The sequence below is a fragment of the Castor canadensis genome, chromosome 1 (assembly GCF_047511655.1).
Source record: "Castor canadensis chromosome 1, mCasCan1.hap1v2, whole genome shotgun sequence".
Classification (NCBI taxonomy): Eukaryota; Metazoa; Chordata; class Mammalia; order Rodentia; family Castoridae; genus Castor; species Castor canadensis.
The window spans coordinates 95990126-96010342 of NC_133386.1; the positions used below are offsets into that span (position 1 = coordinate 95990126).

At 35.3% G+C, this 20217-nt stretch overlaps 1 protein-coding gene and 1 long non-coding RNA gene across 7 annotated transcripts in view; one reads left to right on the forward strand and one right to left on the reverse strand.

Annotated features, from left to right (window-relative positions):
- Positions 1-11556, forward strand: part of LOC141424969 (uncharacterized) — a 185569-nt gene extending 174013 nt beyond the window's left edge. The window contains exon 4 of the long non-coding RNA XR_012449955.1: positions 11060-11556. This is a non-coding gene — a long non-coding RNA (uncharacterized lncRNA). The remainder of the gene's footprint in view (positions 1-11059) is intronic.
- Positions 1-20217, reverse strand: part of Adgrb3 (adhesion G protein-coupled receptor B3) — a 721663-nt gene that overhangs the window by 250147 nt on the left and 451299 nt on the right. For 5 of the 6 annotated variants that reach the window (XM_074080490.1, XM_074080476.1, XM_074080521.1 and 2 more), the window contains one exon: positions 3209-3289. The exons of the other annotated variant lie outside the window; for it this stretch is intronic. In XM_074080490.1, coding sequence (XP_073936591.1) covers positions 3209-3289 — 81 coding nt within the window. The remainder of the gene's footprint in view (positions 1-3208; positions 3290-20217) is intronic. 6 annotated transcript variants of the gene reach the window in all.

The following is a 20217-nucleotide window of genomic DNA, read 5'->3' on the forward strand; positions in this document are numbered from 1 at the left end:
AGGAAGAAGGGTCCAGGGCCAAGATATGTCCTTCAAAGATATGTCTCCCTCCCTTCTCCAGTGATCTACTGCCTACATCTAGGCCTCCCATCCCCTAATATCCCATTCAGCTATGAATTTATCAATGGATTAATTCTGTTGGTGAAGTTAGTGTCCTCATGATCTAATCACCTCTCAATACCACTAACCAACTGGGGATGAAGGCCTTCAAAACATGAACCATTTGGGGAGCTACTTTATGCTAAAACCATAACATATGACTATTTAAAATTTTTACTTTTATTGAGTCATATAAGGATTAGTAGGACCACATATTTAGGTACAAAGGGACAAAGAAAATGGTGAGCTGGGAGAAACAGGCATGATATGTGATATTGTTCATATGTCCCTCACTGCTCCTGAACAACTGATATTGCAAGCATACCCAAATAGTAGGCAACACTGGAAGAACTTCCACATTCCTCTTCAAAGTACTAAAGATACGCTTCCTTCTTTTTACCTATTAATGAAATGTAAGTTAAAAAAAAATACAACCTTGACTAAACTATGTCATCAAATTGGCTTCATTTATTATGTTTCTACTAAGAGAATTATAATCTCAGAATCTTATAGGGTACTGTAGTTGATAGTTTTTATTAAGGCATAAGTCAAATAATATCACCCTGTAGATGAATGTCCTTCAGTGGCTTCTCGTTGCACTTAGAGAAAATCCAAACTTTTGACAGGGACAAATAGTAAGTTGTTGGTGCCGCACTGTGTGTCCCAGACAGTTCCAGTTTGTACCTGCTATTCCTACATAATTAATATTGCTTCCTCTGTACCACTGTCACTTTTAAAGTCTACTAACTCAAGCCAAGCTGTGGAAACAACCCAGATATCCTACAACTGATAAATGGATTAAGAAATTGTGGTATATATGCACAATGAAGAATTTACTTAGCTATAAGGAATAATGACATGTAGTCTGAAGGTAAATGGATGCAATTGGAGGATATCATGTTAAGTGAAGTAAGCCAGACTCAGAAAGACAAAGCCACATGTTTTTTTCTCATATGTGAAAGATCCAAAAGGTAAACATATACACAAAAACAAGCATGATCATATACAAACTCATGTGTAGAACATGTTAGTAAGAGTGAAACTACTCTATGCAACTCAGGGAAAGAGGGAAAGGGAAAAAGAATGATAGAGCATCAGTAATATTGTAAAACAAAACAACTGTGCAGGTAGAGGATATAAGGATGTGTATTGAAAGCTGCTGAAAAAGGGGGGGGTGGGAGGTAAAGAGGTAAGGGAGCGTAATGGAAGGGGTTGAATGAACCAAAATAAAGTATACTCACAGCGAGGATACATAGAGAAACCCCATTAAACATCAACTTAAATATTAATAATGAAAGACAGGGCTGTAAAATAGGTATAGTATATTGGGGGGTACTAGTGAGTGGTGGGAGGGTGAATAAAGGAAATTAAGGTGAGGAAATATGGTTGACAGTCTTCATATACTTATACGAAATAGAACAAAGAAACCTTTTGCAATTGCTTTAAGTGGGGTGGGGAGGAAGTTGAGGGGGGGAGAGGATGAGGGTGATCTAACCAATGTACAATATAAACCTAATTGGAATTGTCACTATGAATCTTCCCACCCCCAGGTAAAACCAATATCCTAATAAAAATTTTTTTTACATCTCCTAACTCAGAATATAAATTTAGCAATTGCCCTCTAAATGAGGCCCAATGTATTCCACATCCAAGACCCATCCCAACCATATCACTGGCTTTTCAGATCCCTCAAAGCACCATGCTCTCTTTCCTGCTTGAGGTCTTGAAAATTCCTCCAGATTTTTCCCTCCATGATTCTTACCTGTCATGAATACCTCAGTTTAATTTTACTTCCTCAAAAGCACCTTCTTGGATTTCTCAAATTAAAGTTTGACTTCTGTTCTATTCTTCTCTTTTCTAGCACATTATTCTCCACCATCCTAGTCTTTATCATGATTTTCCATTACATAAACACACATGTAGAAGACGAGGTGTTTAATGTATATCTTCCTCATTGCTACACCATAAACTGGAAGAATTCAGATGATTTGCATGTGATATTTGATTTGTCTCCCCCAATTCTACTGTGTAGGCATTCTTATCTTCAATTTAGAGATGAGGTTCAGGAAAAACAAGAAGCTTTCCAGTTACAAATGGAACTAATGTTAGAACTAATTTTGTTTGACTCTATATCCCACACATTTTCTTGTTGATTTGACAACCTAGATACACACTTAGCCACTTTATTCAATCTCAGGGATAGAGGAATTACAATGGTAAGGAAAGGCTGTGACCAAGTTTTTGCATTTATCGTCCTCCTTCAAATGAGACTTAGTCTCTGTGTGACCCAGAGGTAAAATTCCCAGGTCTTACTACTGAATAACTCCATGACTCCAACAATTAAGGCAGTTCCTTCTTCTTGGGCATCCATTTTTTTAGCTCCATGATATTTTAATATGTAAATAACTAGTGGCGTATTTTGTGACTGCTATAATGTATACACTATGGGTTGATCCCCCATATTGATAAAGCTATAATCAAAGAAGAGATACAAGAAGTAAAACTCTTATTCCTAGTACCCTGAATAACACTTGCAAATATTAGGCACTCAGTAAAAATTTGTTAAATGAATAATTTTATATATTCTAATGTGCATTTAATGTGACATATTAAAAAGACACACATTTAGAAGTGATTTTTATATGAGTATTCAGTGAATTAAAAAAATCCTCAATTTTAAGAAAATTGGATTTTAAAATCCCTTATTCATATGCCTAGCAGAAATACTCTTAAGGCATTTTTTCTATTAAAAAAAGACTAATAAGAAAACCTGCTTACACATACCATATAATTTTCTTACAGAAATTTAGCAAAGATTTGTCATGCCCGATTATTTTTTTGGTTAGACAGAACATCACAGACTTATTAACACATTCTTTGGGGAAGACAATTTTATCTTTATTTTTGGAGGTATTGGGGTTTGAACTCAGGACCACACACATTCTAAGCAGGCACTCTACTACTTAAGCCATGTCCCCAGTCTTACTTTTTTCCTGTTTTAGCTACTTTCCATATAGGGTCTTGCATTTTTTGCCTGGGGCCAGCCTCTACTATGATTCTCCTACCTAGCATCCCGCATAGCTTGGATTACAGGCATATATCACCATACCTGATTTGTTTGTTGAGATGGGATCTTGCTAACATTTTGCCAGGGCTGGTTTCAAACTGTGATACTCCCAAACTCTGTCTCCTAAGTCAGGGAAGACAAAAATTTCACACTTATGTATAAAGATGGCATGAAGATCCTCAGTGAAGTAATGTGAGTTTTGAGAAACTAGAAAATTTGGTCAGGTTTATGTTCGATTTTATTAATATGATTGTAATAAAATTTCTTCTATTTAAATTTTTTCTGGTAGGAAAGTTTTCAGGTTGCATATACGCAGGGTCTAGAGTTACACTGTGATGCTCCCTTCATGGAAGACTGTAAACATTTTAATCTTAATGTGATTTGTCTTCACTATTTAGAGATTCTGTTTGTCTTTTACATGGCCAATAACACATTGGTCATTTCTACATTACCAAATACTGCATGTGCAAACAAATAATCTTTGATGAATGTTTTCCCAGCATCCCAGACCTTCACAACAGAAGTCTCTTGAGGAAAGTGCCTTGTCTACCTTTATGATATAGGATATGATTAGATCCTCCAGGAAATGCTGAGTGCACTGAATTTTCCTGGTAAACACCTGGCTCTGACCAGTGAGTGTAGCTGAAATGAGTTGGCTGAAGAGCAAATACTTTTATGTGTTAGACAGTCCTCAAAAGATGATTTACTTTCTGTTGGGAAGGAGAGAGGACATACAAATGTATTTTCTCATGCTTTCAGTACTAGTAGGAACAATAAAAGTAAGACCCAATAAAAGTAGAAGGTGGCAGTGCAGAACTTCAACCTGATATGTCAGGCCACTTGTACCATCAGTTAATTAAATGAAATATATTCCTCTTTACAAGCACATTCTCAAAATTCACAGCCGGACAGGTGTACCTTGGTCAAATACTAGTAATAAATGCAAAATAATGTAAAGTATTTTATTCTTTTCTGCTAAGTTTCTTACTCTTCTAGTATGTCTTCTTCTCCCCATTCAACAAGCCAACCAGATCTCCCTGGTGCCATTTGCTGGCTGTATGACCTTAGCTATGCTATTGAACCTGTTCTACTCTCAGTTTTCTCATCTGTAAAAGAGAAACAAATACAGTATCCCCATCATACAGTTATTTTGAGTATTAAATAATTTTCTCTCAGCCTGAGGAGTGCCCTCTCACACCAGAAGAAGAGGGCAAGAATTTGGAGAATGTTGGGTGGTACACAATGTGCGTGGATCACAGGATGAGAAGAATTTCTAAGCCCAGGGGATAAAGAAAGCTTCAGAGACACCATTGCTCATCCATAGTCAAAGTAAAGTCAATATCAGTGGAAATTCCCAAACATATTCATTAGATTCCTGGGACCTTTCGAAGTAGGCATGAACAGGAAAGAAGGTAGAAGAAAGAGTAGTATAATATTGGATGAATTTCCAGGGAACTTATTTGAATAGAGGTCCAGAATTAGATTAAATTTGACTTTGATAAAAATGAAAGATCTTTCTTGTAATCCAGTTGTATCCACTATACATCTGTTCCTGTACCACACTTAAGTTATCAGTATAGTTTAATGTTCTACTTTACTTATGTTAGGGTCAGTTCTTTGATATTATCTACAATGTTAAAGAATGCTCACTTTCTAATCATTACCAAAACCACAAAAGAATGTATATATTGATTGTGATATTGATATCTTCCAATAACAAGATGAAGATGGACAGATTATGAAACAGTAGACAGAATATACATGTTTGCTTACATTTTATAGAGTCAGATCACACATAAACTTTTAAAATATGAATTATAGAGTTCATCTCAGTATCCTCTGCTCCCAGAGACCCAGGAGGCCATGTTTTCATCTTCTGTCACCCTGTGTCCTGCAAGTGCTGGGGGATACATAGGTAGGAAGGACAGGGACACACTGGAATCCAGGAAATAGTGCTAGGAGAACACTATGGAGGAGGCTGGGACACTTTGGAAACTGGGAAATGCAGTGTCTGAGGGTGACCTAACATATTCACAGTGGCCATGTCTCTTGGGGATCTTACAGTTTCATTAGTCTTTTAAAGAAACAAACGTGGCATTGCTGATATCCTGTATGATTTATTGAGCTATAATTTACACAAAATATGCATGTATTTGAGAAATGTACAGTACCATACAGATCAGCAAATGGCTCACCAGAAGTATCCAGCACTCATCTACTCACCCACAAAAAAGAACCAAAGGAACAGGTCTATAGTTGCACACTGAGGTGAGTGATTACAAGAGAACACTGGAATTCAACAGTAGAGGAAATGGAAAGCTTATAAGATTCAAAGACCTGAGATAGCATCTGCTGCCCTGGCTCCACAGCTGGGAATTAGTCTCCCCTCCAGAGGGGTGAAAGTGAGTGAGAGAGTCCATCAAACTCTATCAGTATGGACACTGACAACCTAAGCTATTGGAAAGTTTCAGAACCCTCACAAAGTTACAGCCTCAAAAGATTAGAAATCTGAAATCTGCACAGTTGCCTGGCTTTGGAAAAGAAGTTCACTTTTTCTCTGAACATAACCTAGGGTACTTTGGCCAGGAGCCACTGTGAGAAAAAATCTTTTTCTTGAAAAAAAAATTGGACTGCTGTAGGGGACAGAAACTGTCTGCATATCTTGGACACCACAGACATTCCACTGCACTGGTTCAGTAGGTAGCTACATGGGCACAGCAAAGATAGCAGGAGAGGGGATCAGGTTTTTATGCCATCAAATGTGTATGGGTCCCCTGAATCAGTTTCCATGTACCTTGTCTGATTAGGCATGGTTGCCAAGACTGGGTAGAGGAGGAGATGTGATTCTTGTTTCCACCTTTCCCCATGAAACATCTGGAGCTGTACCAGGGTCCAAGCAGAGGAGAAGTGACTTAGACCCTCACTGCTACTGATGCAGCCAACACTGAAAAACCTCTCAAGTAAGAGAGTCAATATCAACAGTGCCTATAGAAACCTCTATCACCCATCACAAGTGACCACCACCCCTATGGTAGGAATAACTACACAGACCCCACTCCACACATTCTGCTGTCTAAGCCACACCTTCCTGACGTGGCAAAGTGTCTCCACTTTTGCATGACCTGCAGAGATAGTGTGTTTCTCCAAATCTGATACAGTATGCACTATATCCAAACTCACTATCACAGCAAAAGAAGCTACACATAAGTTAAACTACAGTGCCCAGCTGGAAATAAATACATTACATACAAAGCTAAAACACTGAGACACATCTTCACAAGAAAGCTTCTTAATATGAAGGTCATTTTATGAAAGCAGTAGATATATCTATCACAACATATGTGCAAAGTTCAACATAGGAACCCAAGAAATACATTTTTTTATGGTTGGGCACACTTTATTATGTACAGTACAATCAGGTTAACATAATATAGCATCAGCCAGTGGATGTCTTGTTTTGAAACAACTTGTGAAAATAGATTTTTATCTTTTTTAATTCTAGTTTGATGTTATCAACAAATTCCATTATTTAAATTAACTATTAAGATTGAAATCAGTTGGATTTATCAGAATGTATTTCCCGTTAATAAGGCTTTCATTTTAGCCTCTTTTAAAAAAGGTCATAGAATACCTCCCAAAGATCTTAACTCTCCAGTAACAAAGTCCAAAGACATCAAAGTGGATGAAATACATAACAAGAATTCAAAATAATGATTTTAAGAAACTTCAATAGGATCCAAGATAATATGGATAAACTGTTGAATGAAAGTAGGAAAATAATGCAAGATATGAATGATTAACTCAAAAATAGATATGGATTCTGAAAAAGATCCAATTAGAAATCTTGGAAATGAAGAGCCTAATAAATTACATAGAATTCAAATGAAAGCTTCAACAACAAACCAGATCAAGTAGAATAGAAAATATTAAAGTTTAAACACAGATCTTTTGAAATAGCATATTCCACAGCTTTAATGAAAAATAAGAATGCAGAGAGCTTCAAGACTTTTGAAACACCATTAAAAAACTGAATGTATGCATCATCAGCATACATAAAAGTTAGCAGTAAAGGTTAAGGACACAGAAAACCTATTCAATGAAATAATAGCAGAAACTTCCCTAATCTTTAGAAAGACATGGACATTCAAAAAATAGACTTTATGAAAAAAAAAGAAGATACAAAGAAGGCCACTACATAATGACCAAGTGATCAATTCACCAAGAAAATATGATGAAACTTACCAAGAAAATATAAATCTAAATGTAGTTAATAACAGAACACCCAACTTCATAAAACAAACACTATCAGATCTAAAGAGAGAGAGAAATCCTAATACAAGAACTGTGGGGGATCTCAGTACTCTATTCTCACCAATGGATAGATCATCTACACAAAAAAATCAACAAAGAAAATGTGAGTTAAACTACACACCAGATCACATGGATTTTTCAGATATTTTCAGAACATTCCATCCAACAGATGCAGAATATATATTCTTTTCATCATTGCATGGACATTTCTCTAGAATGAAGCATCTATCAAGCTACAAAAAATTGTGGGAAATTAAAATATCCTGTATCTTTTCTGGTCACAATGGATGAAATCAGAAGTCAGCATCAAGAGAAACAACAGAAATAATACAAATTGATGAAAACACATTTTTAACCAACAGTGTGTCATTAAGGTAGTCAGAGAGGAAATTTAAATTTTTCTTGAAACAAATGAAAATGGAAATATAACATACTAAGTCCTGTGAACAGAAACCTTAAAACAACAGGTTATCATGAGCAGGGGATCAGGAACCAAGGTAAAGGTCAGCTAGAGTTGAATCAACATGGTTTGTAACACATGGGTACATGAAAGTAATAGTAGGAATCTTTCTGTATAGCTATCCTTAACTCAACTAGCAAAAACACTTTGTCTTTCTTATTATGCATATGTCCTTTCTTCAACAAAATCAGTGATAAGGGCAGAACAGGACCTGCCTGAAAACTGAGGAGGGGAGAGGAGGAAGAATGGGGGCAGGGGGCAGGGTGGAGAAATGACCCAAACAATGTATGCACATGTGAATAAATAAACAGCAACAACAAAAAATCCTGTGAATACACCAAAAGCAGTACCAAGATCTAAGTTCATAGCAACAAACGCCTAAATCAAGAGGAGACAGATTTAAAACAATCTAATGGATCATCTTAAGGTCTCATAAAAGCAAGAACAAACAAAACTAAAATTAGTAGAAGGAAAGAAATAATAAAGAGCATAACAGAAACAAATGAAATGTAGTTTAAAAGAACAATACAAAGGATGAATGAAACAAAGAGTTGGTTTTATGAAAAATTAAATTGACAAACCTTTAGCTAGAATAAACATAAAGAGAGAAGACACATATAAATAAAATCATAGATGATAAAGGATATAGTACAACTGATACCACAGAAATTAAAGGATCATTAGAAATTATATGTTAAGAAAACTGAAAATTTAGAAGAAATTGACACATTTTCTGAGTACATGAGGCCTATGAGTTGAACAAAGAGAACACAAAAAGCACATAGAGACTAATAATGAGTAATGAGATTAAATAAAAAATAAATGTTTGCCCAACATAGAAAAAGCCCAGGACCTAGTGACTTTACTGATGAATTGAACCAAACTTTTAAAGAAGAATTAACACCAATGCTTCTCAAATTTTCCAGAGTTCAAAGAGATGAAACATTTCCCCAACTCCTTTTATGATTCCAATATTAACCTATTACCAAATACACACACAAAAAAGAATACTGGGGCTGGTAGTATGGCTGAAGTGGTAAAGTGCCTGCCTAGCAAGTGTGAAGCCCTGAGTTCAAACCCCAGAACTGCCACAAAACCAAAACAAAATGAACATAATACCCCACTGTGGACCAATATTCCTGATGAACATAGATGCAAAAATCTTCAGCAACATACTAGTAAATCAAATTCAATAGCACATCAAGAAGACCATACACCATAATCAAGCTGGTTTCATTCCAAGGATGCAAGAATGGTTTAACATGGACAAATCAATAAATGTTCTACTTTGCATAAGTAGAATGAAGGATAAAAATTATATGAACAGCTTAGTAGATGCAGAAAATATCATTTGGTATAATTCAACGTTCATTCCTGATTAAAAAAAAAACCCTGACATGTTAGGTATAAAAGCATTGTACTCAGTAAAACAAAGGCTATATATCATAAACCCATAGTCAGCATTATATAGGAGGTCAATATCTTACCCATCAGGCCACTGGGGCTTCTGCCAGCATTATATAGAATGGGAAAAAGCTGAAAGCATGTCCTGTAAGATCAGCAATAAGACAAGGGTGTCCACTCTTAGTGTGCTTATTCAATATATTACTAGAAACTTTAGCCAGAGCAATAAAGCAAGAGAAAGGAATAAAAGGCCTAAAAACAGAAAAGAAGAAGTCAAATTATCCCTCTTTGCAGATGATATGATTTACATACAGAATAACCTAAGACTCCACCAAAAACTATTGGAATTGATAAATTTAGTAAAGTAACAGGGTATGATACTAATATACAAAAAGCACTAGCTTTTCTACACACCAATGAACAATTTTCTGAGAAAGACATCATGAAAAATTCCATGCACAATATTCACACACACAAAAATCTGTAAGTATACTTAACTTAAAGATCTCTATAATAAAAATTATAAAATTCAGAAGAAAGAAATTGAAGAAAATACTAAAAGGTGAGAAGATATTCTATGTTCATGGATTGGGAGAATTATATTAGTTAAAAACAGTGATACTGTTCAAAGCCATCTACTAATTCAATCCAATCTTTACCAAAATAACAATGACATTCTTCACAGAGCTACAAAAAGCAATGTTAAAATCATATGAAAGCATAAAGACCACAAACAGCCACAGCAATTTTGAGCAAAATGAGGAAAGCTGGAGAGTTCAATATATATATATATATATATGATTTTAAGAAATACTGGAGAGCTATAATAACAACAATAAAAAGTACAGTATTGGCATAAATATAGGCAAAAGATCAACGGAACTGAACAGAGCACTCAGAAATAAATCCACACATCTACAACAGATGGATTGTATACAAATGTGCCAAAAGCATACGCTAGAGAAAGAACAGCCTCTTTAACAAGTGGTGCATGGAAAATTGGATATTCATATGTACAGACTAAAATTGATCCTTATATCTTACCCTATACAAAAATCAATTCAAAATAGATCAAAGACCTCAATGTAACACCTGAATTCTGAAACTACCATATGAAAGCGTAGGTGAAATTGGTACAGACAACAATTTTCTGGATAGGACTCCAAAAGCACAAGAAACAAAAGAAAAACTGACAAATGCAATTGCCCCAAACTGAAAGATCCTGCACAGAACAGGAAACAATGGATTGAAGATACAACTTCCAGCATGGGAGAGAGTATTAGCCAGCCATTCATTTTACATGGGATTAAAATCCAGATTATAAAAATAACTCAATTGATTTAATAAGAAAAAAAACCCCACAAAATCCAACTGATATATGGGCAAATAATCTGAATAGAAACTTCTCAAGAGAAGAAATACAAATACATGAAAAAAATACTCAAGATCATTAGCCATCACGGAAATGCAAATCAAAACCACATAAAGATAGCCTCACGCCCCAGTCAGAAGGGCTACTATCAAAACAACAAAGGTAACAAATGCTGGTGAGGATGTGGAGTAAAAGGAATCATACACTGCTGGTGAGAGTGCGAACTGGTATAACCACTGTGGAAAAGTGCAGAAACTCCTAAGAAACTGAAAGTAGAAATACCTTTCCACTACTGTGTATATATGAAGGAAATGAAATCACAACATACTCATAATTTTTTTTTCAGTATATTCACAATAGTCACAAAGTGGAATCAACCAGACACAGTGGCTCACACATATAATCTCAGCACTTAGGACGCTGACCCAGCAGGATACTAAGAGGCCAACCTGGGGTAAATCATGGGACTCTGTTTCAAAAAACCAACCCCCTGAAATGATGTGTAATGAGTCTATGTGCCTATCCGATGAATGGATAAAGAAAATATGGTATATAGACAGTTGTTTGTTATTCTGCCACGAAGAAGAACTAAATTGTCATTTGTTAGAAAATGAATGGAACTGAATTGGAAAGTGTCCAGGGTGGGTAGAAGAAGGATGCACAATGTATAATGTATGTAGACATCACAGAGAATGTCATTACTTTATAAAACTAATATGTGATAAAATTAAAAATTAATATGAGCTACGTCTGAAAATTGTCAGAAGGGAATTACCTGGAATGGAATGATGTAATAACAGGATATTGTATTATTGGACCATGAGGAAAGATGTTCTGGAATAAATTCTGCTTTCAATGTTATTCTTTTGGTTCCATGTTTTACTTATTGTATAAATAAAACACAATAATTTCATTTGGCATATATAATTTTATGAAAATGCTGAATAAAGCCTAATAAAACAAACAATTTCAAACTAACATTTAATCACAAGCAGAAATTAAGCTCTCTGTCAGATTGATAACAAATTAAAATATTAGGTTTCAGGAAGTCTGTAATATAAACAAGAATTCCAGGCTGAAAGTTGTAGTACATGCCTGTAATCTCAGCACTGGGGAGGCTGAAGCAGGAGCCTTGGGAATTCAAGGCCAGCCTGAGCTACACAGCAAGACACTCAAAAGAAACAAAGCAAAAGAAAACAAAATTTAAAAATTCTAACTTTATAACATGTTATTATTCAGTGCTTCACATATTGATGCAATTTAAACATTAATGACAGCACAGCATTGAGAGGTAGGACTTAATTGCTAATGAATTTGTTTACAATTTATCTCACTGGCAGTTTCTGATAATTCTAAAACACAAATATTTTGCCTCAGTTATATATTACTTCATAATTATGAATCTATTTTGTACAACATGGTTCAATGTACAGATGGCCAGAAGAGCTTTTCTGAGAGGAGATGTAAGCAGAGCCTCCCAACCCTCTTCTCATTGCTCTCACAATATATTGTGGGATAAACTACGGTGGAAGTCACAAGAAGACTGTTTAAAATCCTTAAATAATTTAAGCTAAGCTACAAGATTATAAAAAATTGGATAAAAGTCTTGGATTTATCATAACTAATGAATATACAAAGGTTCATTGCCAAATGAAGCTTCTTTTTCTTAACCAATATATTAAGAAAATGTGATTGCTGAGACAGAAGGTTTGTATACTCTAGTTATGACATGCACAGTTAAATCTACAAAAACAACTAGTTAATAATTTTTCAATAACTACTTGATGAAAATTAGTTCTCTTTATTGGCAAGGTCTAAATTTTATTTGAGCAAATAAATTGCAGTTGAAGAACAATTTCTTAGCTATAAACTCCTTTTCCAACTGATCAAAACAGAATTTCAGTATACTAGAAACATTGCACTCTGTTTTCAACAGAGCCAACTGTCTTATGTCCATGCTGCAGCAAACTTGAGCCTCCTCCTTACTGAGATCAGTGTTAAGCAGGAGCATTTGAGAATACCGTGCAAATGAGTTCATTTCATGCATGTTTTTCCTCCTTGATCTGTTGCCATGAGAGCAAATATACAATGTAACACGCAGAGTTTTTTAAGCAAAAAAAACATATATACAGAGGGAAAGTGCAGTAGGAGAGTGAAGTAAATTATACTTTCGATTCTATGCTTGTTGATTCTTATGGAGAAATTTGAATAAAGCCAACATAAGAATGAGCTCCAGAACACAATGAAAAGCTGCATCATAATAATTTATTCCTAAATCCACACATGGAGTATTTCATAGAAGGTGTGACTTCCTTTGAAAGAGGTCAGTTATGCCTGGACTCCCATTATAAGTCCAATCTGTTCCATAAATCAGATGTGGCACCAGGTAGACTCTTTTCTACCGAGTAATCAGTAGAAAATTGCTGAAACTCTATTTTCCATTTGGGTTCCAGCAATCCCGCTTCTGCAGCCCCTCTGCTCACTGATCCATGCTTTAATGGCACCTTATACTATGTGACATGGATGCCTTGGCTCCTGCTTAGCTCAGGGAATGTGGCTCCCATCACGATGCCAGAGACCTCTGATCCCTAAGTCAGGTACTTAAAGAGTTGCTTCTTAAAAACAACCACACATTCTAGACACAAACTTGTTTTTAAAAAGGAGTTTTAGATGTGCATCAGAACACTTAAAATGTATGAAATATTCATATTTGCAATATTTTTGCAGTCTTATCTAGATACTACCATATTGACTTATTTAGCTCTATTTATAAGAATTTCAGGAAAAGTGTTTCTCAGCTTGTGATCACGTTTCTTAGTTCACTAGAGGAAATTTAAGTGATTCTGTTAAGAAGGCTTCAAACAGATTGGCTATGCAAATTTTGTATTTAAATGTTTTTATGATGGCGATTCTTAACATGTTAGGAGGCCATATGGTGTTCAGGCTGGAGTAGACTGTGCGTAAAGTCCATCCTACCCACACTAGCTTAATGATGTCAGGCAAATTTTGAACCTCTCTGCTTCATTTCTTGTAGAAAAACATTTAGCATAGTATCCTGCACATAGGAAGTACCATATAAATGTTTCTTGTACTGTATGACAACAAGCGAATAGAAGTTAATAATCATAAGAAAGATAAATACAAATAAAAACTCAAACAAAAATGAAGTGATTTTTGGACTGTGTCGTTCTGGGCCCATACAACTCAGACTCTTGTAGTTCAATCTCTGCCCACTTTTATGTAGTACAAATACTTGATATTGAGGGTGCTTCATATTTGCATTCATAGCCCTAAGTGTATCCCAATCCTCCAAATAACCTTCTGAGTAAAAACAATGAGATAAAGCTGTTTTAAGAAAAAAATTCAACCAAATTTCATCTTATTATACTACAGAGCTTTAAAGACTAAATAATCAATATTTACTTATAAACATTTGCCCTACTCAATCACAACATTATCAATCTAAGCCATTTTTAACTGCTTAATTTTTTTTGCTAAAACAATATAGGAAATGAAATATCATTTTAATATTTAGAAAATGCTTTATCTCTGGCTTTCAGGATTGGAACAGCACACCAAGAGTCTCCACCTGCCTGAGGTTGCTTGTTAAGTCTGCAGATGGAACTTAACAGGCCTCTCCCCTCTTCTTCCCTTACTCCTCTCCTTCCTTCCTCCCACCCTCCCTCCCTCTCTTCCTTCCCTCCCTTCTTTTGTTCTTTCTTTCATTCCCTCCTCCTTCTTTTCTTTCTTTGTTCCTTCCTTTCATTAAAAATACACTTATTCTAAGAACAATGAATTTAAAGGCCTTTGGAAGGCAGAACTTTTCCAGAAATTATTTTTCTGAATTTATTACATATATTTTAAGGTAACTTTGAAAAGTACTAGTAATTCAATAGTATTGGGACCTACTGTCTTTGAAATAAGAAGACAATGTGTGGCTGATGATTGACCTGCTATGTTCCCATTGACCCACACAGACAAAAAGCATTTAATACAGAAGTCCAATTACTTCACTAATAAAATCTTCCCAGTCACTAGTCACAAAATGGGAGAACTGGGCAGGGTATGTAAGTCAATAGTAGAGTGCTTGCCTAGCATGTGCAAGGCCCTGAGCTCAAGCTCAGAGAGAGAGAGGGAGAGAGACAAAGAGAGAGAACTTAGCTTTTGCTTCTCTCTCTCTCGTTCTCTCTCTTCCTCCTTCTCTTGCCCTCTCCCTCCGCCCTTCTCCTTCTTCCCCTCTCTCTTCTCTCTCTCCTAAAACAAACAAACAAAAAATTTAGAGGAGAAAAAAGCGAGAAGAAAAAAAATAAGCTTCCATTTTTCATCTTTTATGCAGGTTGCTGAAATTTATAGATGTGAACACTATTGTCTCTTTGGTTATGATTTTGAGTATAAAAAACCTGCTATGCACTGCACTAAATTGGATGTGCTCCTCAATTGTACAACAGAATAAACAGAAGCATAAAATATATGGTATTTGTTGGAGGTTACTTGTGCCACAGAATACAAATAACTTTTTGAGATTCATTTTCAAGACTATTTTCCTGGTGAACATTTTATGGATTGGAACAAATGTTTTCCAGTTTTTATTTTTAGCTATTCACTATTCAGTTACAACTCTCCAGGTGAATAATGAATGATATATTTATTTCATAGAATTTAAAGTGATAAAGAAATAATCAAATCCAAAAAGTAAGGAGAGACCAGTAATACCATCCATCAGGAGGCAGAGGCAGAAGGAGTGAATGTTTGAGCCCAACTTGGGCTATATAGTAAGGTCAAGGCTAACCTGGGCTATATCACAAGACTCTACATAAAAAAAAAAGATACAAAAAAACAGAAATCCAAAACAAAGTAAGAAAGGAAGATTAATAGAAAAAGTTATATGTTAGTTAACATAAGACATATTTCAAAACTATAGGTATATACATTATTATCTATAATAGAGGGAAACATAGTCACACATATTCCTTGGGCAATTGGGCACTCCAAAAATATTACAGTAATATCTAGAGAGAGACCAGCAGGCGTTCCATCCCCTATGGGAAATACTACAATATAAATTAAGTGTAAATGACTGGTGTGTCTAACTCTAATAATATGAATTACAAAAGACTTTAAAGCCATTTTCAGCATTGTAATTCTACTTTTGCCCCACCTTCTACTTTACAGATATTAATGGCAAGAGCCATGAAAGTTCACATGAAGAAACAAGGGATGAAAAAGTCATATTCTAGATGTAATCTCTGGCATGCATAACACTGGGTAAGGGATGGTTATGCAGAGTCTGCCCTAACCACCTTAACCCAGTGTGTGACATTGTACTTGGGTGATGATAAAGGCCACATTTTCACCCATGGGAAGGAAGAAAATCTATTTTCATCTCAGACTTTCATTTGCTAAATACAAATATAGCCAGACTGTTTATATTTTGGGAAGAGTGAGTCAATAAACAGTAGAAGCAACAACACAGAGAGGAGCAAGGAGGGCCATCGTTTTTTAGAGCATTTTGGAAAGGAGCAAAACTTAAGGAAGCTACTCACAGGAATTAAACAAACAAAAATGCCTTTTTTCAAAAATGGAGAACAGGAAGGAAAAACAGGTCCTGTCTGGGAGTTGGCACCAGTGGGAGGGGGAGGATATGAGAAAAGGGTGAAGGAGGCTGAATGTAGTGGAATTACTATGAAATCATGTATGAAAATGGAAATATGAGAGCTGCTGAAACTATTCCAGGAATGAGGGGACGGGGCGGGGGGGAAAGGAGAATGATGGAGGGGTGAATTCAACTATGATATATTCTAAGAACTTTTGTAAATGTCACAATGTACCCCCAGTACAATAATAATATAATAGAAAATAAAATAAAAGAGAAGAAACTTTGCACTAATACTTAAACAGAAGAGAAGGACTTTCTGCTAACAATAATGTAGCAATGGTTTCTAAAGCCACAATCGCCTTGAATATAGGGAAATTGGCACAGGACATGAATTAGTTTTATCTTGGTAGGCTCAACAAGACAAAAGCTGTTAACTCTGCTAGTCATTTGAACATCTGGTCTTATCAGTTCCTTAGATGAACAGTGTTGCTATGGACATTTTGGGTCACATAATTCCTTGTGTCAGGGGACTGTACTGTGCATTGTAGGCTAAATGTTTGCATGGCTATCCTCTATCCACTTGGTGACAGTGCCACCCCCACCCCCATCACGATGACCAGAAACATCTGCCGATGTCGGCAGATGTCCCCTCTGGAGCAAAGATATCCCCAGCTGCAAATCACTTAATGACATTTGATGTTGATATCAAAAGTGCAGTCATCAAATTTTTATAGTGGTAAGTTAACTAGGAAACTGTCAAATAATGGTCCTCAGAAAGGTAATTGGCATTGATGAAATTTTTATCAAGATGGATAAAATGAGAAAAGTAAAAACGTTATGAATTTTTCTTGCAGCTAAATATAATTTATAATTTTTTCACTTCAATTCTTTAAAGTCTTTTGATGTGTAGCATGTCCTTTCTTTAATTACCTGATAGTGATAACACATTATTTGGATTTTTTTAATTAAGTAAAAAACTGATAGTGATTTGTTGGAAACCCATGACATCCAAGTTAATCCACATATCATAGTGTGGCTTTATTCATTCTCAAACATTTCTGACTCCATAGAGTCCTAGATTAATAATACTTGACCTAGAGGTTTGTTTCAGTTATGAAGATTCTGATATTTGAAGTAGTAAAACTCAGATAAGCTACATTCTTAATTTATGCAGGCACGTGTGTGTGTGTGTGTGTGTGTGTGTGTGTGAGAGAGCGAGAGAGAGAGAGAGAGAGAGAGAGAGAGAGAGAATCAGCAAAAAAGCCAGATAAAGAAGGAGTTTATTCAAGTCAGAAATCATTCACTAGCTAATTTAAGAAAATAACCTAATTTTACTTTATCCAAATCTAGCTATGTAAGTGAAACTATGAAATATTGATGCTTTAATACTAACACAATTACGTTTCCACTTTTTCTTTTCATCTAGCTTACCACAACTATTTAATTTGAAATGTCTCATAAATGTTTAAATTAAAGCTGTGTATTTGTTTTCTAGGCTTTTCCCTGAAAGAAGACTGTAATTTTTCAGCTATGGTGAATATATTTGTGTATTAAAATAATTTTATTATTTATTATCTATTAAAATAGAAGTTCCAAAGTGCTGGATACGCCTACATTTTTCACAAATTTGCAGCAGCTGTCTACTATCTTATCTACCTACCTATCTGTATGTATACAATACCTCATTTCATAATGTAATAAATAGCTCAAGTGTAGCCATAAGAAGAACATGTGGTGATGTGAGTACTGAAGATTATTTTGAAATGTAGAATTATTTTTGCTACTGCATGGAAAAATAGAATCTATGGAGCTAATTTATCTCAAGCACACAGACATGATTGATTAGATTTACATACAAGCAATGCTTCTCTTTTAACCAAACCAAAAAAGTTATAAGCATCAAAGATCAAGAAAAAACAATGTAATTTAAATAAAAGATGAATTATTCCATCCATGATCTAGCAATTACTTACAAAAAAACCCATATCTTTATAGTGAAATTATTTGGCTTAAAGGTGTTCATTGGAAATGTTTAAATCCGAGGCACATTTATATCACTGTTATAAAGCTGCTCGTTGGGTGTAGCGCAATCTGAATCACAGATATCTATCTCACGATGTGGTAGGTGGCATCAACATGACCTGTCCTTAAGCATCACTGACCTTTTCCAGAGATAAAATGAAGCAGAATGTAACATTTTCCTCTCGTTACCAGCTACAGTTTTAAAGTGGATTCAGTTTCTTTGTGTTCTCTTTTACTTTCATGTTGGAGGACACTGGGGTCAGTTTCTAGTATTTATATTAAGCACGAATTCAAACAGCTCATTCACAGAGAAGATGTGATTTCACTTTCTTTCAAAGACTCAATGCAAATTCCCTTTGGATTCCTGAGAGACCTTGCAGGTCACTTCACGTTTCACTTGAAATGTGAAATGTGTGTGGTGTGGCTAAAACACAGGAGAACAAAACCGCTGGGTGCCTGAACTGTTCCCTAAGATTAAATGATCCACTTATGGAGGTCAGAGAGGTATTGCCACATTCTATGGTGAAGTCGAGGCTTACTGCATTTGGACAGAGTATACTAGTGAGTTTTAAAACTAACCAGCAGATCTAAAAGGAGGGTCATGTAACAAGAAAGAACCAGAGGGAAGGTTGTCATTTAAAATGTTCAGTACAAACTATAAGCAAAATTAAGCTCACAGCTTTGATACTTTTTAAAAGTAGGGCAGTGGGACAGGTACAAGTTGGAGAACTTTTTTATTTATAACTATTTTCATGGCATCAAATAATTAATACAATTTCAAATGTTTGTTACTCTCAGAGAAAAGCTGGAAGTACACACTAGATGCATACAACAGATACAGCATTTAGTAGTGAAAAATAAGGAAAGGAAAGAAATCTTTCATAGCAGAATACAACTGTCTTCAATTAAAGCAAGCTCACGTGGCTTTGAGACTTGGGTTAGTTTTACATCCTAATGCTTGGCATTAGGATATATAAAATATAGCTTAAATTTTAAACTATTTATAACAGTTGATGCTGATGGTAAAAATTAGAATGCTAAAAAATTCACTTATGATTTACAGGGACTTCTAGATATTATCATATTAGATATGCTGAAAGGATTTTAAAAGTTCCAGGAAGAACAAAAGGTAATGTAAACTGTGGAAATATCTGAGATAGAACCTTTCACACACGTGCTGATTTTCAGTTGCTTTGAAAGGTATTCTAGGTTTCTGGTCTAAGATTATTTTCTTCATTATTCATACCTGCTCTGTGCCTGTCCAATATCTTATCAAAATTAGTATGATAATCCTAGGACATACAGAAAGAAAAAAACCTGTACAATATAGCAGTGCAAATAAGCAAGGTGTGAGGAGTTACTGTGTGTGTGTGTGTATATGTTGTACTATCCCATGACATCTCTGCCTAGTTCCAAACACCACTTCCTGATACTTTGAGAGGTAAATAAATGTCTTTCATATTGCCAGAACTCAAGACTAAAACATAAACATATTCCAAAGCACTGTACTTTCTTCCAGACAAAGCTATTTAAACATTGATGCAAACTGAAAGATCTTATTGCTAAACCCATCTTCTTAGCCTGGACTTTAATTGCAATCACTAACCAGTCTTTTCTGCCTTACCAGCTAATTCTCACTAACTAAATATGTTGGTTGTGTATTTGAACAAAGAATAATAACCCACGGTCAGCTGTACCTCCCAGTTTCACCTCTACCTGTGAGAGTACAGAGCACTCTACCTTCACAAACACCAGTTCAGATCTTATCTCTGCTAAAAGCCTCCCATGATTGACTTTTCCCATTATGACTGCTATTTAAAACAATCAGAAATTTTAAGAAGCAATGCAGTGAAATCCATGGCTCTTCTATGTATCTCTGCTATTTA